The 21,364-nt window shown below is 41.9% G+C and overlaps 1 protein-coding gene across 3 annotated transcripts; it reads left to right on the top strand.

Moving 5' to 3' along the window:
* Positions 1-9,921: 9,921 nt before the first annotated feature.
* On the top strand, positions 9,922-20,947 carry ALG1 (ALG1 chitobiosyldiphosphodolichol beta-mannosyltransferase). Of its 3 annotated transcripts, none has more exons than XR_008468061.1 (13): positions 9,922-10,149; positions 10,269-10,346; positions 10,815-10,918; positions 11,421-11,569; positions 12,191-12,280; positions 12,942-13,052; positions 13,991-14,112; positions 14,770-14,808; positions 15,392-15,451; positions 16,233-16,343; positions 17,359-17,420; positions 19,349-19,424; positions 19,765-19,837. XR_008468061.1 is itself a non-coding variant. In XM_054211916.1 (13 exons), exons 1-13 carry the CDS (start codon positions 9,927-9,929, stop codon positions 19,897-19,899), a joined length of 1,413 nt encoding a protein of 470 aa, XP_054067891.1. In that variant the 5' UTR covers positions 9,922-9,926; the 3' UTR covers positions 19,900-20,947. The 3 variants fall into 3 exon arrangements, 2 of the variants coding, with proteins under 2 accessions (XP_054067891.1, XP_054067892.1); XM_054211916.1 differs by having other exon boundaries at positions 17,359-17,473; positions 19,765-20,947; XM_054211917.1 differs by lacking the exon at positions 9,922-10,149 and having other exon boundaries at positions 10,297-10,346; positions 10,738-10,918; positions 17,359-17,473; positions 19,765-20,947.
* Positions 20,948-21,364: the final 417 nt, after the last annotated feature.

The following is a 21,364-nucleotide window of genomic DNA, read 5'->3' as shown; positions in this document are numbered from 1 at the left end:
GTAGCTTGATAGAGAAGTTTCCTATTTTTATTGCCAAAAAAACCAAGCCTACTGCTGAGCTGCATTGCACACAATTTCCTTGAGCCGCTGGGTGAGTGGTGGAGAGGGGAATTCAAGGAGGAAGCGTTGGGAAAGCCCGGTTCTCCCTGTAGAACGGCTCATTACATGTCCCTGATGTGTGTTTATGCCTGCGCGGCCTGCGGGAGGCTGATGGTGAGCTCGGGTAGTTGTCTCCTTGCTTTCAGGCATTCTGCAAATGCTGTGATACGAGGGCAGGTGTCCCCCTGTGAATGAGGGGAGTGGGAGGGTGTTTCCATGGGCACTGCCAAAGGACGGGGCTAATGCCTCAGCTCTCCCAGCGCAAGCACACCTGGTATAGGTAGGTACGTGTGCTGCTGTCTCAGAAACCTGGCAGGTGGAAAAATGTGCTCTTATTTCAGAAATAAAATGAAAACCTCCCTTAGCACAAAGCAGTGCATTAAAAGATCTCAGCAAATGGGGTTATTTTGCCTCCACTTCCATTCAGCGCCGGAGAGCTGCACCTCTCCTGCTTGTGTTTCGAGCTGGAAACAAGGCTGTCCAGTTGAAACTCCAGGGTGGACTAAGAGTGGTGTTAGTGGTCTAAATTCAGCTCTACGTAAAGTGGTGAGTACCCTAGTTCATTCAGGGTCCTGCTTTGTCTTTTGCTCAAATACTTTAAACTTTTCACAGGGAACTGCCTGTAGTAAGGGTTTCATCAGAAAGCTTCTACCCAATTCCCAAGCTCACCCTGCCTTTTCCGTAGCTTACAAGAGAGGGCAGGATCACAATCCACAGGCCAAAAGCTGCCTTTGGAAATCCATACGGAACAGAAACCTCATGCAAACCGGAATGAAAAAAAAAACTTCACAAAACAGTACTTGAAAACTGCATAGTTTTTCCTCTCTATATATTGCATTTATTTTGCGATTTACTTTCCTCGCTAAAGCAGCCCCTCTCACCGTGCTAATATTAATACTGCATGAAGTAAAAATAACTTGTTTTTCTAGAGCTTTTTAAAGAGGGAAGGGTGGGTATCGTCAGAATTTCAGTGTTTGTTTGCAGTGACACACGATTTCCCCATTAATGGAGATAACTACCTGTCGTTAAAGATAACCAGTCTCAATTCCAAGCACGTCACAAACACACCTCCCCAAAGTACAGGTTCTAAAGTATAGGTACACGCAGGTGCTGGGAAACCACCTTATGACCACCCTGGACTGAATGGATCTCAGCAGCTAAGCTGTCCTGGGTGTGAAGACAGCTCCAAACCTAACCTAGCTTTTAGTCTAGGTCAGGTTCTAAACCAGAGTATCTCTCTTTTCTCCACTCAGTGGAGGTCAGCCAAGCTTACCATTTTTTTGCTGTCATCCTATATTTTTCTGAGTACCACGAAAGGAATGTGCATGCTGATGTCTAGGTCTAATACTAGCTCCACCTTGGTCTTGAACGTGAAGCTCGGCCCAGCTCTGAAAATTCTGGCGTGAACACAATTAACAAGTATTTGATGCTTTACCTGTAATTGGAATTTTTTTTGTTGTGGAAAAATAATGGTTACTAATTTGAATTTGCCTATGGGAACTTACCGGCAATCTTACAAGCTACATACTGGCTCTTCTCTTTCTGATTAACTTATCTCCCTTCTTCCTCTTCTATGCCCATATCTGTAAAACTGGATGGAAGTAAAAAATATATTTCTATAACGTATAGCTGTTCCTATCTGAAAATATGTCTAAGCCAACACAAATCAGTCAGGAGAAACTGTCCTTGGGAAGGTGTGTGAAAATTTTCTCTTCTTTTTACCTTTGCACTTTCCTTAGGGGTATCTTGGGTGGGAAGGAAATGAATAAAGCAGGTAAAAAGGCAGCAACTGAAAGAGTTTGGAGGGGTAGAGGGTGCTATGGGTGGAGAAAGGAGCATTTTAAAAAGGGCCTTTCCATATAGTACTCGCTTCAGGAGGGGAGGCTGAGGTTGGAAAGCTTGGTGACAAAATTATGTGCTATGGTTCTATCTAGTGCTAGCTGTAGTCTTGGCATAAGGGGGAGAATGGTTCGCGTTAGATGAGGTTGGGCAGGTGTGCAGCTCACATGTCGCAGCACGTACTAAACAGAATAAAATTAATTTTGTATTTTAAAGCACAATGGTCTTGAGAGGAACATTTAGCTTGGGGCCAGGGAGTCCTACTTGAAACACCATAGTCTTTTCATCTTCAGCGCCGTGAGCAAAGCAGAGGAGATTCTCAGCAGCAGCAAACCAGGCTGTGGGCTCAGCACTGGGATAGCTGCAGTAGCATTTCAGGCTCTCCAGAATTGCTTCCAAATTGAGCTTGTTCTGTGAGCGACTCCTTTCATCGCCACTGTAGCAGGGGCTGAACTTTAGAAATTGGGCAAACATGAGGACAAAGACAAGAAGCAAATTACCTTGCTGTTAAAAATGGCAATAATTTCTCATATGATGCTACAGCACAGCTTCAGTGGTCTGAACCCTTTGAAGTCGTGTTGGGTTTGTGACTACCATTAGTCCGTCCCCCACAGCGCAGGTGTGACTGCTGCAAATACTTGTTACTGAGATATTCCATGTTCATTTTTTCAGTGCAAATGAAAAAAAAAAAGATAATGCAGTTTTTAAAAGGTTTGTACTACATATGTTACGTGGCAATAAGAGTAGCTGCAGTAGCTGCAGGTTTTTGTAAGGTTAATTTGAAACATTTGGGTTGGTGACTTCTGGGATTAGTGAAGTTCCACTCGTCGGAAGGATTTAGGTTTCTGTGTCTCTATTTATTGCACATGCAGCAATCTGTCAAGGGGAGGACGCCTCGAGATGGATCTTAAGTGCTTACATGGGTATGTAGTGTGTATCTGTCAGGGAGAACAACTTTGGTGATGTTCACAAGAACAGACTGACTCAAAAGCCGTGTAGTACTTCATGGGTTTTTAAGCGCTCTGCAGTGTAATCCAATGAATAACATAGTGGCCAACTGGTGATTCTGTTTTGGCAAACGCCCTCAGACATTAACAGGCATAACAAAGGAATTAAAAACGAAAAGGGCTTGGAACAAAAATCTGCTAACTCAGCACTGCTCCTGAGAGCGAATACTGCTGGGATGTGTGCAAATTGACCATTTAAGCCAAACAGTCTAAGGAAATTGGTGCCGAGGTTAGATTTTTGACTCACTGAGCTTAAGTAGGACCATTTCTAGAATAAACTGCAAACAGCATTTCCAAACTTTCTGAAATGTCACAGGAAGAAAAGCAAGAAAAAACCTTTTGAAAAAACATAATTGTTATTCAAGAAATATGAAAAATTTTAGAAGCAGAAATAAGCATTCTCACAAAATGCATTTCTCATAAATGCATTCGTCTCTGTTCCTATTTTCAGAACTTCAGATATAAGTGATGACTGTACCATGTTTACCTTTCTCCAACTACGTGCTCTGAAAAAGGAGGTCAAAAGAAAATTTATTGCAACTCTACCTTTATAAACTCAGGTCCCTGTATCTATAAAGCTAATACACTTGTAAGTAATTTTAAGTAGTTTGATAACCTGCCGGAAAATACGGATATATGGAATTGGTACTGTTATGCCTCATAGCCCGCAGGAATCAGTCAGTCACTCATTCCATCACGGAACGTGGCATTTACACTCCATTCAAGGAAGTAAATATGAAAAGCAATTTGCATTTTGCATTAAAGGGATACATAGCAAGTAGCTGTCGGGTGAGCTCGGTGAGATTGAAATGAGAGGTTCCCGAAAGAAGAGATGCCCTACAGGTCAGTATGGATGTGTGACTGCCCGTGCCAGGGATGTCTGTGTGACAGTAGGCTACGGACCTGGGAACAGGGGGCTTTGCTTGAAGAGACTTTGACTCTTTTCCAGTTAGAACAAGATGCATTCGGAACAGGATCTTTGAGCAAATATTCCAGGCTTTATTATCTTGTTGAACCAGTCTGCCCACACTTGAAATTAGTTATATGCTTTAAGAGGGAACAATGGTTTTATTGTTACCACATACTTACTGATAGGCAATATGGAGAATTACCATGGAAATATAACATCTAACATCTGGTTTTGTCATAGGGGTAAAAGAAACATAACCAGAATACCAGTGTACCATTCAGACTGGGTGGCCATTAGGGTCTGCAGAAGAGCATCCTTTATCTGTGTCTTTATTCCTATTTGTAGTGAAGAAATACCACTTCTTCTCAGCACTATGCGACACATCTCATTTGATTCCTAGTCAGTACATCTAACCAAGTTTTAAACTCTGGAACAAGGCTCTAACTTAATGGTTTTTCACCATGGGGTTCAGTTACTTCCACGGGGCAAGATTATGTGGCAAATGTTTCTGTCAGGAGGCTTCTATTTGTTCTTGGCATCTGCATTTCCACCAGAAAACAGGGATCAGCAAGCTGAAAACAGCTAAAAATTGTTTATCATGTAATAATATATGTATTAGAACCCAGTGGAATGCAGATGTTGAAGATATTTAGGACTTGAGACAGCAAATGAAGAGATATCACAGAAATATCCAGGATATTAATTCAGATCAGTAAAGTTGAAGATCTCTTTAGAATTCAGTAGAATTTGAGGTAGAAAAAAATGTGTGCATTCAATGGTAATGGGGCTGCACTGAAATCATCCCTGACACTCTGGGATACTCTAAAACTTACCACGAAAAACCACGTTGTGGACGGCTGTCCAGTATAGCTGTAATTAAAAACTAGCTCCCAAGGTGGAGGTCCTCTTTGTTTTGCAAGACAAGATTGTGAATTCACTATGGAATGAGCATTAGTATTGCTCAAGGAGCTCTCTTTGGAAGTGGCATTCCCTGCTGACAGTCTGCAAGGGTCAACTGTCCTTGTCATTGAATGAGGCGACATGGCTTGCGTAGGTGATGAGCTGTACTGATTTTAAAACCATATGCTTTATGGCTACAGCAGAGTTTAGTCAGGGAGATAAAATAGTAAAACTGAACTGCAAATTAGAACTGCAGTTGGACATTATAGCCATCTCTGGTCCATGATTTGTGTGTGACCCTGAGCTCAGCGTTTCACCTTGGATAAAATACTCTCCGTGCTCTACTCTACCCAGCTGTTGAGATAAGTGTAATCCTGTTTTTTCACCTAGCAGGGATATTGTGAGACTTTACTTTGATAGCCACTGAAGAAAAACCCTATCCTTTAAATAATGGAAAGCATTTTATTTCATGATATGAATTTGTATCACCGTATGAATAGCTTCAGTTGATACCTGTGTGCGTGAGACTTGTGTAGTTCCAAAGCATGTAGTTCCAAAACATGGACAGCCAGCTAGATTAACACTGGAGTTTCCACATGAGGTGAAAACATAAGAATTTAAATATTTCTGAATTTCCTAGTGCTGGGCATCCTGCTGTAGAGTTCAGATAGGGAGATACTTGACTCATTTTATGGATGAACTCTCTGACTACTTTATACAGTTAATGTACGTAACAATTATAAGCTTTACTTTATACATCTTGCTTAAATTGGGATTCAACAAGCTGTTGAATAATTTATGCACAGTTGTTCAGCAGTAACTGGAACAAAGCTTTCTAAAAGATACACTGTCCTTCAAACACATCAATTATTTTTACCTGCAAACAACTTTTCTCTTCTGCTAACTCTCATCAGCAGCTGCTTTTGGTCTGCCACTGCAGAGGTGTGTTTAAAATCCTTATATGAAGCAAAAAAAGAAGAAATAAGGGGAAATGGATTGCTGCACAATGGTGAGGTTTCACTCCCAGAAGCAGAGGAGATGGCTTTATCTCAGCTGATTGAGCAGACTTCAAGTGAGGAAACTTGCTACAAGAGGGCTAAGGTTTTGCCAATCTGTATGACCAGGCACATTCTTTGCGCTGATGGTTGTGTAACGTTTGTGAAAGGTTTTTGACATGAAAAACATTAATGACTGTTCCTCTTCCAGTGGAGAGATGGGGGAACCCTTTGAACTACAGTTTTCAATAAAGCTTGACAGAAATGTTATAAAACAGCCCTTTGATTTGCAGTCTATGTCTTAGATGTTTAGACAAGGTATCACAACACCTCGCTTCTGTGGGGTAAGGCTTACTCACTAGGTGCTCCAAAGCATCCTCCCTTTGGTTTCTGCCCAGTGAGAATCTTCTCCAGCCATCATCTGAGTTTGTAGAAACCCGAGAAACCAGACATGCCATGCAACATAACCAGGGAGAACAAAATGGGACAGAAAAACACAGGGTTTTTTTTGTCATTACTGCCTTATATGCTTGATCTCCAGCAATAAAAAAACCAAAAAAAAACAAAAAAAAAACCCCACCAAAAAGAACCCATGCTTATAAAGTTTAACAAAATCATACCACTTTAATCCCAGCAATCTACTTTAACAACAGATTTGGGCAAATAAATTCCAAGCTTGGAAATGATGGTCCTTACAGTACAGCTAATGTACGTAACAATCATAAACTTTATACATCTTGCTTAAGTTGGGATAAAGATTCAGGTTGCAAAATTTGAGATAAATTATCTGATGCTGATGTTGTAAATGTTGTATAATTCATTACTTTAGCATAGCAAATATATCTTTTGTTAGATGATTCACTGCTGCTAAAGAAAATGTTTTGCTTTTATTATTTCACAATAACATTTACCACATTGTTGGTTAACTGAGAACAGAGAACATACTGTTTCCCATGAAGAGGTCTCGGAAAGAAAACTTGAATCCATTGCTTTCAATCTCTAAGTTTATTTTCATCATACTAGCACAGAGAATACTCTTGCAATACTCAGAACAGGTGATCTTCTCTAGATACAGAAAAGAACTGAGTATTGCACGGCATTTTGTTAGACTTTTTCTTTTCTTCCTACCTGGAGTAGGGATGAGAGGATCTGAGAGTTGTGAATTGCAATTGAAAATCTTATGTTCGATTCAAATATTCTGCGATAAGTCAATCAAATAACGTTATTTTTTAGCAGGTTGCATCTTCATGGCCCATTGGCTCCCTACAAATATGTGTCCTTCTAAGCAAGCCAGCGGGGGGAGGGGGGGAGGCATGGAAAAGAGCATCAGTATATGGTATACCTACCCAGAAAGCAGGGAGCCTCATCATCAATCTATTTCTAGACTAAAAATATATGAAATAGTATTTTCAACCAGCTTGTCAGCTATCAGCACATAGAGTTCTCCCAGTAAACATCTATGTTGCCTGGTGCCTAAGAACTAATTAGGTACAAGTATCATGTCGTTGCTTACTGGAAATGTGTCATGTGGATAACGTGCATGTTATCCTTTGGAACTGGAATGTCCGTTCTATAGAGTTTTGGGATGAAGTACACAGATAAAATACTGGTGTAGGGAAAGGAGCGGCCGTAAAATTAACTTGAAAAGTTGGGGAAAACACGATCAATAAAATTACAAATAGGTTCCTAGCTATCTTAGGTATATCACCACAATTCAGGGTATTTGCAAGTGGAATCAAGGAACCACAGGCTCTTTGCTCCGTGTAAACCTAGCTTAGGAATGGTGTTCAGAGGCCCATCATAAGCCAGAGGCGAGGTTCCTTTCCCTTCCTGTGGCCCTATTTCCCAGCCTCCTCTTCCTCAAATTCTGAAAGCAAATCAAAGACAGACAGTAATTAATGCTGCAGTAGAGGGAGTTCTCAGGTCCTGCCTGATTTCTTAGGTGTCTGTATGTACCCAAAGATACTCTTGCATGTATATACATTTAGCTGTTTTGAAGAAACATCCATTTAGCCAGGTTTTTTTTGAGGCTAAGCTGTCTTGCTGACATATCTCAGAATAGAATAAGGCATTTTATTTCTGCCCCAAAATGACGGAAGAGTCCCTTTAAAGTGCCACAGAATGATAGGATGTCATTTGCAAAAAAAAACATTATGCCAGAAAAAATCATTTTTTGTCTCTCAACAGATATTGGCCAAGTCCATCACTGCAACTTCCCTGGCAGCCACCAAATTGGAGGGACCAAACATAGAAGCTATGGAAAGGACCACAGATTTAGTTCCAGTGACTTGGAAAACAAGCATGAGGCACGTGATGCGAGGGTGAGCAAGCCTGAAGCTGATCTTGCCTCTGTGGCTTTCAGAGCTAAATATCCCTGCTGTGCTGACCTGCCCTCTGTGTGTTTCTCCAGGCCTCCCAAAAAATCAGCAGCAAGTTCTTAGCTCCAAAGAGCCCTTCTTGCCTAAGCTCGCTCAGGGTGGATGCCAGATGATGTTTTATGGAGAGGCTTCCCAGGAGGAGAATCTGTCCTGCTTTAGGTCAACGTGGAGCGTCCTTTTCACTCAGCAAAAGGAAAGCATGCCCAAAGTGGGATGAGATGGCCTAGACAGAAATTAATAAGCTTTCTTATAACTTAGAAGACACGCAAAGGAGACTTCTCTCAGTAAAATGGCTGCCTTCAATGGAATCAGTGTTTTACCTCATGTCTTTCAAAACCTTAGGGCCACTTGTGTATTTCTGGAACATGCAATTTTATTTAACTAAGAGGAAATACTAAGGCCAGAAAAACACTGGGGGTTGGCCTGTCTCCCAAGTAAAAAGTGATAGGAAATGGCCTCAAGTTGTGCCAGGGGAGGTCTAGGGTGGATATTAGGAAAAATTTCTGTGCCAAAAGGGTTGTCAAGCATTGGAACAGGCTGCCCAGGGAAGTGGTGGAGTTGCCATCCCTGGAGGTATTTAAAAGATGGCTAGACATGCTGCTGAGGGACATGGGTTACTGCTGGGTTTGGCAGTGTTAGGTTGATGGTCGGATGGTTGGACTCAATGATCTTAAAGTCCCTTCCAACCTAGATGATCCTGATTCTGTTTTGCCCTCACTCTAAGTAAACTGTTTTGTTAACTTTAGCATCTTTGTTGTTTCATAGGTCAAGAACATGAAGGCAGAACACTGCAGTGCAAATACCTTGAGCTTGAGCAAGAACTATTTTTCACCACCACAGGTACCAGTTATTTTCTGCCTTTGAAATATTTGGGGTCATTCTGCACTAGTGATAAAGGCAAAGCAGATAAGATGTTGCTAAGGAAGAAAAGACCTTGGGCCATCAAAGAAAACAAAATGTGCTATATCAGCCTGTAGATAGCAAAAAGACATGAGGAACCTAACTCAGGAAAACTGGGACATTGCCTTAAAACTGCAAGTTTGCTGGTTGTTACAAAGTGTTGAAAATAAAAAGTATGTGTCCTTTAGGTGAACTTTGTTCATTATAATGTGAAAACCACACCTCCAGATCTTAAGCTATACACCTCCTAGATGAGATCCGTTCTCACTGAGCATGTGTAGTAATTTAGGAACGTAATGTATCTTTAGTTCAAAGTGAGAACACAAGTAGCCAGTAGGAGTTTATTGTGAAATCATGAGCCGCCAATGATAAGTATAGTATGCTAATTAGTCGGGTTTTGTGAGATATAAGCTGAGGTGTGCTAGCTTTGTGGAGTTTCCACTTAGCACCCATCTCTGTGCAGACACGAAATAAACACATATCTCACCTCGGTGTGTGTATCGGCTTTTTGCATACCGGGTCAAGAACCCAGATTTGGGACAACACTAGAGAATGTGTCGCTTTTTCAGTCAGAGACGACAACTCCTTCACCAACCTTTCAACTCGGGCACGCTGAGGAAGTAACTCATGTTCTGAGGGCTGCTCTTCCCGCACTCCTTTCACGTACCCTGCGGGAAGAAAGGAAATTCATTTTGCCTAATACCGTAAACTCATTTTAAAATATAGAGTTTTGGAGCCGCCGCTAGTGCACGCTGCTCCCCATCGCGACCAGTTTTTAAAACGATATTTAACCTGGAGCCTATCGCTGCTCTACTCCCCGCCCCCCCCTCGCGGGTCCCCTCAGAGCGCGGCGCCGCCAGGGGGCGCCCCGCCTCCTTCCCGCCGCCGGCCCCACAAGATGGCGGCGGCCGGCGCGGCGCTGGCCCTGGGACTGGCCCTGGCCGCGGCGGTGCTGGCGACCGTGCTGCGGCGGCGGCGGGGGCGGGCGACGGCAGCGGGTGACGGCGGCGGACGGGTGTGCGTGGCGGTGTTGGGCGACCTGGGCCGCAGCCCGCGAATGCAGTACCACGCGCTCTCGCTGGCCCGGCACGGACGCGGCGTCGACCTGCTGGGCTACCTCCGTGAGTGAGGGCGGGCGGCTCCTTCCCCACCCTCAGAGGGGACGGCGAGCCCGGTTCGAGCGGCGGCGGGGGTCGGGGCCGGGGGGTCGCTTCTCTGACGAGTCTCTCCCTTCTGGCAGAGAGCAGGCCGCACGGCGACGTGCTGCGGAGCGGGGAGATACGGCTGGTGCCCGTGGCGGAGCTGCGGGGGCTGCGAGGTGGGTGCCCGTGCGCGGGGTAGGGCGAGGGAAAAAGGGGAAACGGGATATATGTGGAAAAAATAAACAACCCGAAGGGGGTTCGGGCCTCCTTGCCGCGCGGGACGGTGCTCCGGAGGGGTGTGCTGGCTCAGCATCCTCGGTGCCTGCTTTAAACGCTTCCCGATGTAGTATCAGAGCACATAAATGCAGTTATGATGCAGGCTGAAACAGAGAGTTTTGAAAAATTTAATTTTTTTTTTTTAACCTTCCGTGTATGTATATCCATATCTTCCCCCCCTTTCTTTCTATTGCAAAACACAGAGTGGGTTTTTGTAGGAATTGTGACATGTTTGCTAAAACTGGGTTTCCTTTTTTGCAACGTACTGTTATTTCAAACCTTTCTCTGCAGAGCTGGCTGGTCCTGGATGAGGCCCACGCTTCTGGGGAGCTGTAACATTCATACCAGGTCTTTCTGTTGTTTTGCAGTTGGTCCGAAGCTTTTCCAGTATGTCGTAAAAGTCATTGTGCAGGCAATACAATTACTGTACACCATGCTAAAGATAGATAAGCCATCCTATATTCTTCTTCAGGTATGTTTTGTGTTGGAACTAATATTAATAAAAATAAATAGTACTACATGACAGGGCATTTGTAGCAGTCTCGGACATTTTTGTAATTATTTGAGAACTATAAATGGCCTAATCAATGTTGTAAACCTATATCAAACTATTTATTTGGCTCTGAACTTGTTTTTTTTTTCTGTTATCAACTTATGTTTGTTCTTCCTCTTAATTATTGAGCTTTTGAACTTCATTGGCCTGGATAGTAGTAAAGGATAAATCCTAACAGAAATGCTAGTGTGTTTATTGTAGGGGAATATCGATCCTGATCCAACAGTAAAATTTGAAGTGCCTACCAATCATAGGACAAACTGGCAGTTCTATAGCTGGTGGAAACAGAATTGTCTTTGTTCATTAAGAGCCTTTAAAGCGATGTAATTTTAATCATTTGATTTTCTTTTTTGATAGCTGGTAGTGTTTGTCACTTGATCACAGTCTTATGCTATTTTTATTTGTTGTATTTATTGAACAGAATCCTCCAGGCTTACCTGCTATAGCTGTTGCCTGGGTAGCATGTCTTTTCTGGAGAAGCAAACTGATAATTGATTGGCACAACTATGGATATACTATAATGAGCCTGAATCATGGAAAAAATCACCCGCTAGTACAAATTGCAAAATGGTTTGTGTAGTAATTTCTTCTTGTTTTTATAAATCATGTCGCTTTACAGAATTCTGAAGAATGGAAACTAGTGTGGAGAATATGATCAGCGAAGGGCTTTTTCCGTGAAGGAATTCTGGATTTTGCTGTGTTAAACTGCTTTCTATTTCAGAAAGCGCATTCTGTAAAACGCCTTAGTTATACACGTAGGAAGGCGATTGATGAAGTAGGCAGGTTGCTTTTATGTGCACATGCAAATTCTAGTCTTTATTAGAATGACTTTTTATGTACTGGGGTTTTTTATTCGCTAATGGCGCTTTGTACTCCAGCTTATCTTTAGAGGTCTGTTTCTTGCTGTATCTAATTGGTTACCTGTAGGTAGAGGTTTTAAAGGCTTTTGAGTGTGCTGTTCTTAGGTCTTAGAGGATAAGGGAGTTGTGCTGTATCCCTTCTCATACAGTGATATTGCTTCAGTATAAGGAGTCAATCAATAACTGATAATTAAATTTCAGCTACAGGGGGTGGTTGGGTTTCATTCGATTTTGTTTGGTTTTTAATTAGCATGGGCGCTGGTGGGCAGTTGTTGTTTGGCTAATGCAATTGCCTGCCTGTGGTTTCTAACTAAGATTTAATTTTTGTCAGGTATGAAAAGCTTTTTGGGCGTTTGTCTGACTATAACTTGTGTGTTACTAATGCAATGAAAGAAGATCTGTGGGTGAATTGCAACATAAAGTAAGTCACATACCTCTGACAAATTAGTATGTGTGTGTGTGAAATAAAATGAAAAATGATGATTCTGGATTCAGAGGAGTCTTACAAAAGCAACTTTCCTGAGCCCATCCATCACCACTGAAACACGTTAGCTCAGTTTTTTAAATGAGCTAGTGGAGTGTGGGCATTCAATAATTTTCATTACCCTTCATAATTAACACCCCGCTGACTAGAAGGTGACAGTCCAGGTGTTCTGGAAGTTTGCGGCCAAGCTGCCTATAGAATCGGAATGGGGCAGACATCGCAGTGGTTTTTAACAATTAATCTGCTCTGCAGATTGTTCTTTTGCAGTTGGAGGGCTTTAAGATCAAAGTTGCTCAGGAACAGTTATGAAGTAAGTTCAGAAATCAGGACAATGATGTCTGCGGTGTTTACAGTTGCATTACACCCCTTGAATATTCACACAAGAAAGGGGTTCTTTGTTAGAGGATTGATATGTCCACCTTGGGTATTCCAGCAAACTTCAGGAATACAGAAAGTTGTAAGAGTCAAAAAATTAATTATTTTGCCGTATTGATTTACTTAATTACTTTCTGTATTACATTGTCGTAGCCTGTAACAGTACCATACACATTTTATTACCTCTATTTTTTATTTAACTTGTGAATTTATTTCATTACAGGGCAGTAACGCTGTATGACAAGCCAGCTTCTTATTTTAAGGAAACACCATTAGAACTTCAGCATCGTTTGTACATGAAACTTGCCAAAGACTATGAGCCTTTTAAACCACGGTATGTGTAAGTAAAGCATGCAGTTATGGTGCTTATTTGAACGACATGAAGTTATTGCACTTAGTTACCAGAAATACTTTTGCATGGGGTCACAAGTTACTGAACATCAGCAGGCAGGGTGGTCCCTGTGTGCTCTCAGCCAGCAGCTGATGCTGTGGAAGCTTTCATGGTCGCTAGGAGAGGCCAGAATGAGTGAAATCATTGAACTGGGCTAACACAGTGCTTGGTGTGTGAACTAACAGAAGTGTTTTATCTTTAAAGAAGTTGGCATAAGTACTGAGGCAATCTGTAATAGAATATCTCCAGGGTGCAACTCAGCAGTTGTCTAGTTCCCATTGGAACTAGATGACAGTGATTGGATGCTTCGTTAATAGCATCCCTTCGTTTCACTTACTGCGGAGAGCTATCAAGATTTTGGTCTGTGTTAAGCATTCCTCTCTGTCTATGTGCAGGATGTCTCCTACAGTAGATAGCTTTGGCAGGGTGTTACTTTGTCAAAGTAATGCTTGAAAAAGAAATGAAGGCCATACTGTGCAGCAGTTTCTTTTCCGAAATGTCCACCATAGAATTATAGGTTTTGAGGTTAATTGAATGAATGTACTGTTGGCCTCCATGCCCTACTCTATGTTTCAGACAGAGCTGGAAAGAGAGGCTATTTTCTCAACTTATTCAGGAAAACACTTTGTTAGAAGGTGGAATTGTGCCTGTAGCAGTAGTGTCACTAGGCTCTTGGTAGCAATAAGAAAGATGAAAAATGGTCTCTCTTATGATCGGGTATCTCTGCCGCTCAGTACTGTAATGTCTGTGTTTCTAGAGAAGTTGAGCAGCAAATCTGAAACAAAGTGTTTGGAAATTCATGCCAGTTAAGCATAGTATTTCCTTCTGTGTTTGTTGTCTGTGTTTGTGTAGTCCGTACTCAGAAAATTCTGTTTCCGTAGTACAGAGGCTGTCAGTTCGAATGCTCAGAGGTCTGCCTTTACTGAAATGGATGAAAAAAATGGACACGTGATAAAAACCAGAGGACGGCCGGCTCTTCTGATCAGCAGCACAAGCTGGACAGGTTTGGAAACAAATTGTTTTATTTTTAATAATTAACCTCTGCTTAACAAAAGATAAAACGGGGGCTGTTTATACTTCCTCACTCCTCACATGCTATGGAGGCATGCTTACATCATCAGTGGCAGAGTTACTTTTTTCCTTCATTTGGCTGGAAGAATTTAAAGACGAGTTATATATGATAGGGTGGTTAAAAAGGAGCGACTTTTAAAGTTGTATTTTAATTATAGAGATCCAGTCTAGAGGCTCAGCTTCAAGAATGATAAAAGAGATTTCCTGCTTCTTTTTTTAACTTTAATTCTAGACATACTATCTCGCGTGGTGGTGTAAAATAGACAGGGCAGTGTAAAACAGGGCAATTTCCACTTAATTCTGTAGCTTTAGAAACTAGACATTTTTAACTTGGTAGCTTTGAGGATGTGCAGTACTTCTGGCTTGTTTGTCTGCCATGTCGCCAGTAAGGGGGACAAATAAGTGCTGTGTGGGGTTAGAGACTTTTATTTATGAAAATAGTTACAGGGGATTTTTAATGGGAAAGCATGGTCCAGACTTAAATCATGTAGGTGAAGGTGAAGAAAATCTTGATTGTTGTTATTGGAAGACTATAATTCATTATAAATGGTAGAAATATGAATGTCCCTAATAAAGCTTTCTCTTTCAGAGGATGAAGACTTTTCAGTCCTTCTAAAAGCTTTAGAAGGTAGGTATGAAGGAATTTGTCTCCCCTATTCAAAGGGGAATGGTTGTATTCTGAACGGTTATGAAGGGTTTTGCTAAAGAGCAGTGCTTCCATATTGAAGTGACAGTGCAGGTGTCTGATTAATTAGCAGTGGTTTAAGAGTAGTAGTTGAAATGCAGAAGTGCAACATCTTGATTCAATTAGAGTAGTTGTCAGGGAGAACTCTAGTTCTAACTAGCTTGTAAATCTCATTTCTATTTTCTGAGCTATTACATATACTCTGTAGGCATCTGATAACAGGAAAGGAGGGAATATGCGTTGTCTTATGTTGTAGACTTTGCAGCTGCTAAATTGATATATTGAAACAGCTGATACAGTGTAGTAGAACAAATGCTTCATGAATAGAGCATTTTAAACAGACGAGAATTTATTTCTATAGAAGTCTGTCAATTTTAACTTTGCTAAATTTACTACTATTTTACTAGGTGTATGCTTGTAAAGAAATTACGTGAAGTAGGAAGCTAAATGATTAATACACTGCGACTGTTCTTAAACCAAGCATCTGTATATTTGTCAACTCTAAATGGTTTTTTGTCTTCTCCAGATTATGAGTGCTATATCAATGAAGGAGCAAAGCTTCCATCTTTAGTATGTGTGATAACAGGTAATAGTTTTTTTGCGTTAGAATTCTTTCAGTGCTGATACAGAAGACTTCATTTTCACTTTTGTTTTATGCTGACTCTTCTGTTGGTGGTGATGAGAGAGGAGGGACTGTTGTCTTTATGTCTGGTTATAAGAGCAGTGATTTAGAGTTGGACTCTCACAGCCATATAATCATGGCACATAAAGAGGAGAAGCTCTCGGCCTGCCTGTGTAGTACAGCTGTGCGTTACTCCCATGTTCTAAAAAATGTAAGCTCAACGTTGAGATGCTGCAGCAAAAAAACCTTAAAATCTGATCTTTGGAGTGTTAAGCAGAAAGGTTTTTATGTAGTGCTGGAAAAGAGGACCTACCCATTCAAACAAGATTTTGCCAAAAAGTTGTGTAGGCAGAATTAGTGCTGTTTGGTTAACTTGCTCATTAAGAGCAAACTACAACTTAGTGTGATTTTTTTTTTTTTTTTTTTTTTTTTTTTCTTTTGAAGGGCCGACTGTGCTGATGAAATTTGTCGTTATTTCTTGGGTTATCTTGGCTGTAGACAAAAGGCAGGTGAAGACTGTGGGATGTTGATGGCAGGCTCTTTTGAATACTGGGTAAACAAGATGACTAGGTTCACATTGCTTTCAAGGGGACTTCAGTCTTTTATGTGTCTTTATGGAGATTGTGCGTGGTATCTTTTTTGATGTACCTGATGCAGCAGGAGTTTGTCAGCCGTACGGTAGGATGCACAGACTATTTGCAGTCATCTTGATAAAAAAGACTATACCTCTTCCTGTTTTAAACAGGTAAAGGACCTCTGAAAGACTACTACAATGGACTGATAAATAAACTGCACTTTAAGCATATCCAGATCTGTACGCCATGGCTTGAAGCTGAGGATTACCCTCTTTTGCTTGGTAAATAATGGATTATGAAATAGGCTTGAGAATGTGTGAAAAACAACTTATTAAAGCTGGAGAGAGCTGATACGGATTTTGCACAGGAGCTAGTAGAATATAGTAAGCGAATTAAGTTGCTGGTTAGTGACGGTATACATGTATATTGTTCATGGTTTCCACTCATGCCAGCAAAATTGCTAAATTTCCCTAACTAGAATTTTTCACTGTTATCCCAAGGAGTCAGCATAGTATCTTTGTTGCTGTTTTAGCCTGTTTTTTGTACTCTTCGTTTCTTCTGACTATGCTGAAAAAAAGCGTGCCTGTGCATGTTCCAGTTTACCTTCAGGGTCACTTCAGCAAATGAAATCATCAAGTTTTTTGGCTGAGCGACCAAGAGTGGCTGAAATTCTAAATTAATATGTCCTTGGAATAGTATTCCCTCAGCACGTTCGTTGTATTAGCATAACGTGTGAGTAAGCTTAATAAAGTAGTAAAATACATATTCAACTGGATCTGCATTCTGCAGGGTTAGAGTCTGCCAATTTATATGGCTGCAAAACACTGTGTTTATTTGGTACTTTTAAAGTAATGAATATAATGTCTATAAAATCACACTGTAATTTCTCTGTTGTGAAATCACTTAACTGGAAGAGGTCGCTAGTGAGCCACACAGCATATCCTGTCTGAATTGTGGTGGAGTTTTTTCCTGTGCACTTAACCGTTCTTAGCAGAGGAAGAGGCAGAAAGGCTCTTTTAAGATATGTGAAATTTTAAAATTGCCTTCAATTTCCTATGCGCTCATCTGGTATGTTTCTAAAGCTTGACTAATTTTAGTCACAAAATACATTGCGCTGCTGTTTTTTTTTTTTTTCCCCCTGAGCGCTTGAAATTGAGTCAGTCTGGATGGTGTTGAAAATAGCTCGTTTTTAGCTTGGGCTACCCAAAGTAGTACATAAATAGAAAGGTTTACAGTAAGACTAGAAGAGCTGCTGTCAGAGAATTCAGCTTCTTGTCTCTTTTGTTTGCTTTTCAGGCTCAGCAGACCTGGGCGTGTGTCTCCATAAATCATCCAGTGGTTTGGATTTACCCATGAAGGTGGTAGATATGTTTGGCTGTTGTTTACCTGTGTGTGCAATATATTTTGATTGGTAAGAGCTTGCTTATTCTGATACAGTTTAAGGGGGTCATATAAAGCAGTATTCTTACAAAGCAAGAGTTTAACAGCTTCTCCATGTATCAAATGAGATTCCAGTATTATGCCATAATAACTTTTTTTTTTTAATTCAGTCAGATAACTTAGAAATCAAGGTTGTTTTACTTGAGGTCAGTTAAAAAATTAACACTAGTTTCTACGAAGTTGGGAGCGTTTAATGCAACCAATTGCCTTAAAAACCCACCCTGTAATCCTTTATTTCCATATATTCAATGTAAAGAAAGCTTCCTTCTGCATGGAGATGCCTGTGTTCTGGCAAGGGGTGAGTGTATGTATAGTCAGCCTTAGAATTTACAGTCCTTTGGGGAAACGGTAGCTTTTATAAGTAACATTATTTGTGGAGATCTCATGAACTAGATCGTGGGCAGATCTTCCTTGCAGGTTAATTCTAACGTAGATCATTGCCCTGATTTTTAATGTATGTCCAGATGAGTGGCACTGTGGTGGTTGATGCTGGCTGGACACCAGGTGCCCATCAAAGCTGCTCTGTCGCTCCCCCATCTCAGCGGGACAGGGGAGAGAAAAGTATAATGAAAGGCTCATGGGTTGAGATAAAGACAGGGAGAGATCGTTCACCAATTACCGTCATGGGCAAAACAGACCTGACTTGAGGAAATTAATTTAATTTATTACCAATCAAATCAGAGTAGAATAATGAGAAATAAAAGCAAATCTTAAAACACCTTCCCTCCACCCCTCCCTTCCCCTTGGGCTCAGCTTCGCTCCTGATTTCTCCACCTCCTCCCCGACAGTGGCACAGGGGGCTGGGGAATGGGGGTTGTGGTCAGTTCATCGCACGTTGTCTCAGCTGCTCCTTCCCCCTCACGGGGAGGACTCCTCACACTCTTGCCCTGCTCCAGTGTGGGGTGCCTCCCACGGAAGACAGTTCTCCACAAACTTCTCCAACATGAGTCCTTTGCATGGGCTGCAGTTCTTCACAAACTGCTCGATCATGGGCCCTTGTCACGGGGTCCAGTCCTTCGGGAACGGACTGTTCCAGCGTGGGTCCCCCACAGACTCACAAGTCTTGCCAGCAAAGCTGCTCCAGGTGTGGGCTCTTCTCTCCATGGGGCCACAGCCTTCTTCGGGCAGCCCTCTGCTCTGGTGTGGGGTCGTCCACGGGCTGCAGGTGGATCTCTGCTCTGCCATGGACCTCCATGGGCTGCAGGGGGAGAGCCTGCCTCACCATAGTCTTCCCACGGGCTGCAGGAGAATCCCTGCTCCGGTGCGTGGAGCACCTCCATCCCCTCCTGCTTCACTGACCTTGGTGTCTGCAGGGTTGCTGCTGTCATGTATTCTTACTCCTCTCTCCGGCTGCAATTGCTGTTGCACAGTTTGTTTTTTTCCCGTTCTTAAATACATTATCCCAGAGGCGCTGCCACTGTCACTGATGGGCTCAGCCTTGGCCAGCAGTGAGTCCGTCTGGGAGCCAGCTGGCATTGGCTCTGTCAGACATCGAGGAAGGTTCTAGCAGCTTCTCACAGAAGCCACCCCTGCAGCCCTCCCCTGCTACCAAAACCTGGCCACATAAACCTAATACAGGCACGAAGACAGAGTGAGGGCCCTTTTGTACTCTAATGGTAGATTTTGATAGTCTGACATAGAAGGGAGAAACGATCTTTAAAACGTTTAAAGCTGCCCCCTTCATTGCATTTTGTCTGGTAGGAAGCTGATATCTAGACATCCAGGATCATAATGTTACAGATATCCCAGCACGGTCTCTTCACATGTCACTGTGCAACTTTTTAAATGTGTATGTGCCACTCGCTGCTTTTTGTCTCACGTTGTCTTCTGTGCCTTTTGTTCACAGTTTACATGAACTTGTGAAACACGATGAGAATGGCCTGATATTCAGGGACTCGAATGAACTTGCAGAACAACTAAAGGTAAAAGCTTGACTGATTTTTTTTTTTTTTTTTCCCCAGTAGCTATAACCACAAAGGTGCTGCCACAGGTGCCTATCATCTCCGCATTTTGCACTCTCAGAAGATACTGCTTTGCCTGGTGAACGTTATTGGCCTCAATTCTATTTGAATACGAATCTGAAGCTGGCAAGAACACTTTAGATATTGTCATCGTTCACTATTTATAGGGCCAGGCCAATGAGCGCTCTCTTACTGCAACATTGTACTTGGGGGTTAGTGTTGGGGAGGCTAGAATGAGCCTAAAATGTAATATGATGGTATTTTTCTGTTTGGTTTTTTTTTTTCTTTTTTTAACTTACAGATGCTTTTCCTGGGGTTTCCTACACTGGAAGGCAAACTTCACAGCTTCAGAAAAAACCTCCGTGCATCCAAGCAACTGCGCTGGGACGAGAGTTGGGACCAGACTGTTCTTCCTTTGCTTGGGCAGAATGAATGACTTTTTGTGGGGGAGGACAGTGTCAAAAAAGCTAACACATTCCTGGAGCTGCATAGATTTGATAAACAGTGAATAAACACTTTCTATTGGCTATAATTGCAGTTTTGAACTATTTTGTCTTGAAACAAGTGTTGGGACACACCTCTTCCTTTACAATTTGAGCTTCTCGTGTGCGTAAGAACAGTGCTGAAGGTGCAGCCGAGGCTGTTCATTGTGTTCCAGCAGTGTAAGTCTTGAGGGAAGGTGTGCTTCCTGCGCTGAAGAGCTTGAGCCGTGCCCAGCGGACTGCCCGTCCTTCCTTAGCACTTGGGATGGATCGTCAGAAAGTGGGAGGGAGGTTTAGTTAATCAGGAGTAAAATCTGTTACCTGTGCTGCTTAAAGGTCACTTTTTGGTGAAGATACTTGAATACCTATGTAAACTATTACCGGGAGTGCTGCTCTACAGTAAGCGCTTCAGTAGGTGATTTGGGCTTGTCTTCTCACAATCGGGAGACGCCTTTTATTTGCATTGTTTTATTTGAACTGAGGATACAGTGGGGGGTTTTATTTTTTCAACCAGTTAATATTCTTGGCTAGTCTTCCCTAGATGCGTGCTGAATATCGTCTGGTATGATTTTAGTGAGACAGAACCGTTTCATTTCAAAGTTGTTTTTCTTTCTACAGTGTGTGCAAGAATGTGAAAGCACAGCCACAGGTATGTGACATTTTATTGAATACTTAAAGGAAAATAGGCATTTCCATGAGCGTTGTCCATGTACACTGAAGTGAATACACCCATTTACCTTGATAAAGGACATAAAATTTATCCCTTTTTGAACAGCTGAATAGAAAAGGGAAAAATAAAACCAAAACATATTATTAAAGTGCGTATGACTTAATAAAAGGGCACTTTGCTTTCCGAGTGCTCACTCAGGTATACCCTTCAGCTTTTTGTTGTTAATACCGGTATTCGTATGCAGACCTAATGCTTACAAGATGCTTTTTTCATCACCTTTTTGATCATAAAAAAGATGTCAGTCATTTAAGGAATAAACGTGCTTGGTTTTATCATGTGGTTACTGCTCTTCAGAGTTCTTAGTTTGGTGGTGGTAGGTGATTACAGTGGGTTCTGCACCAGCGTTTTTAAAGCCGCTTACTGAGTAATCATTTAATATCTGCTTTTGTCAAGCTAAACAGCCATTTGCTCATCTTGCCTCTCCCCTCCTGCCACCGTGGTTACGGTAGGCACTCTCTTGTGAAAAAAGATTGGTGACAGTGATTTGGTTCTGCTGGTGGAAAGGTGAAAATAAGAGTCCACGTTGCTTACTGCAGGAGTTTGGCAATTTCACTACTTTATTGACTGAAGAATGATCCATAAAGATTTAATTGCTGGTTTGTTGGTGTTTGGGTTTTTTTCCCTACTGTTTTCAAACAAAATCCTGTCCAGTAGTTTGGCCATTCCCCTTTGGCTATTGACGTGCACAT

Source organism: Rissa tridactyla, chromosome 8 (assembly GCF_028500815.1).
Source record: "Rissa tridactyla isolate bRisTri1 chromosome 8, bRisTri1.patW.cur.20221130, whole genome shotgun sequence".
Lineage (NCBI taxonomy): Eukaryota > Metazoa > Chordata > Aves > Charadriiformes > Laridae > Rissa > Rissa tridactyla.
This window is presented reverse-complemented; position numbering and strand designations above follow the sequence as displayed.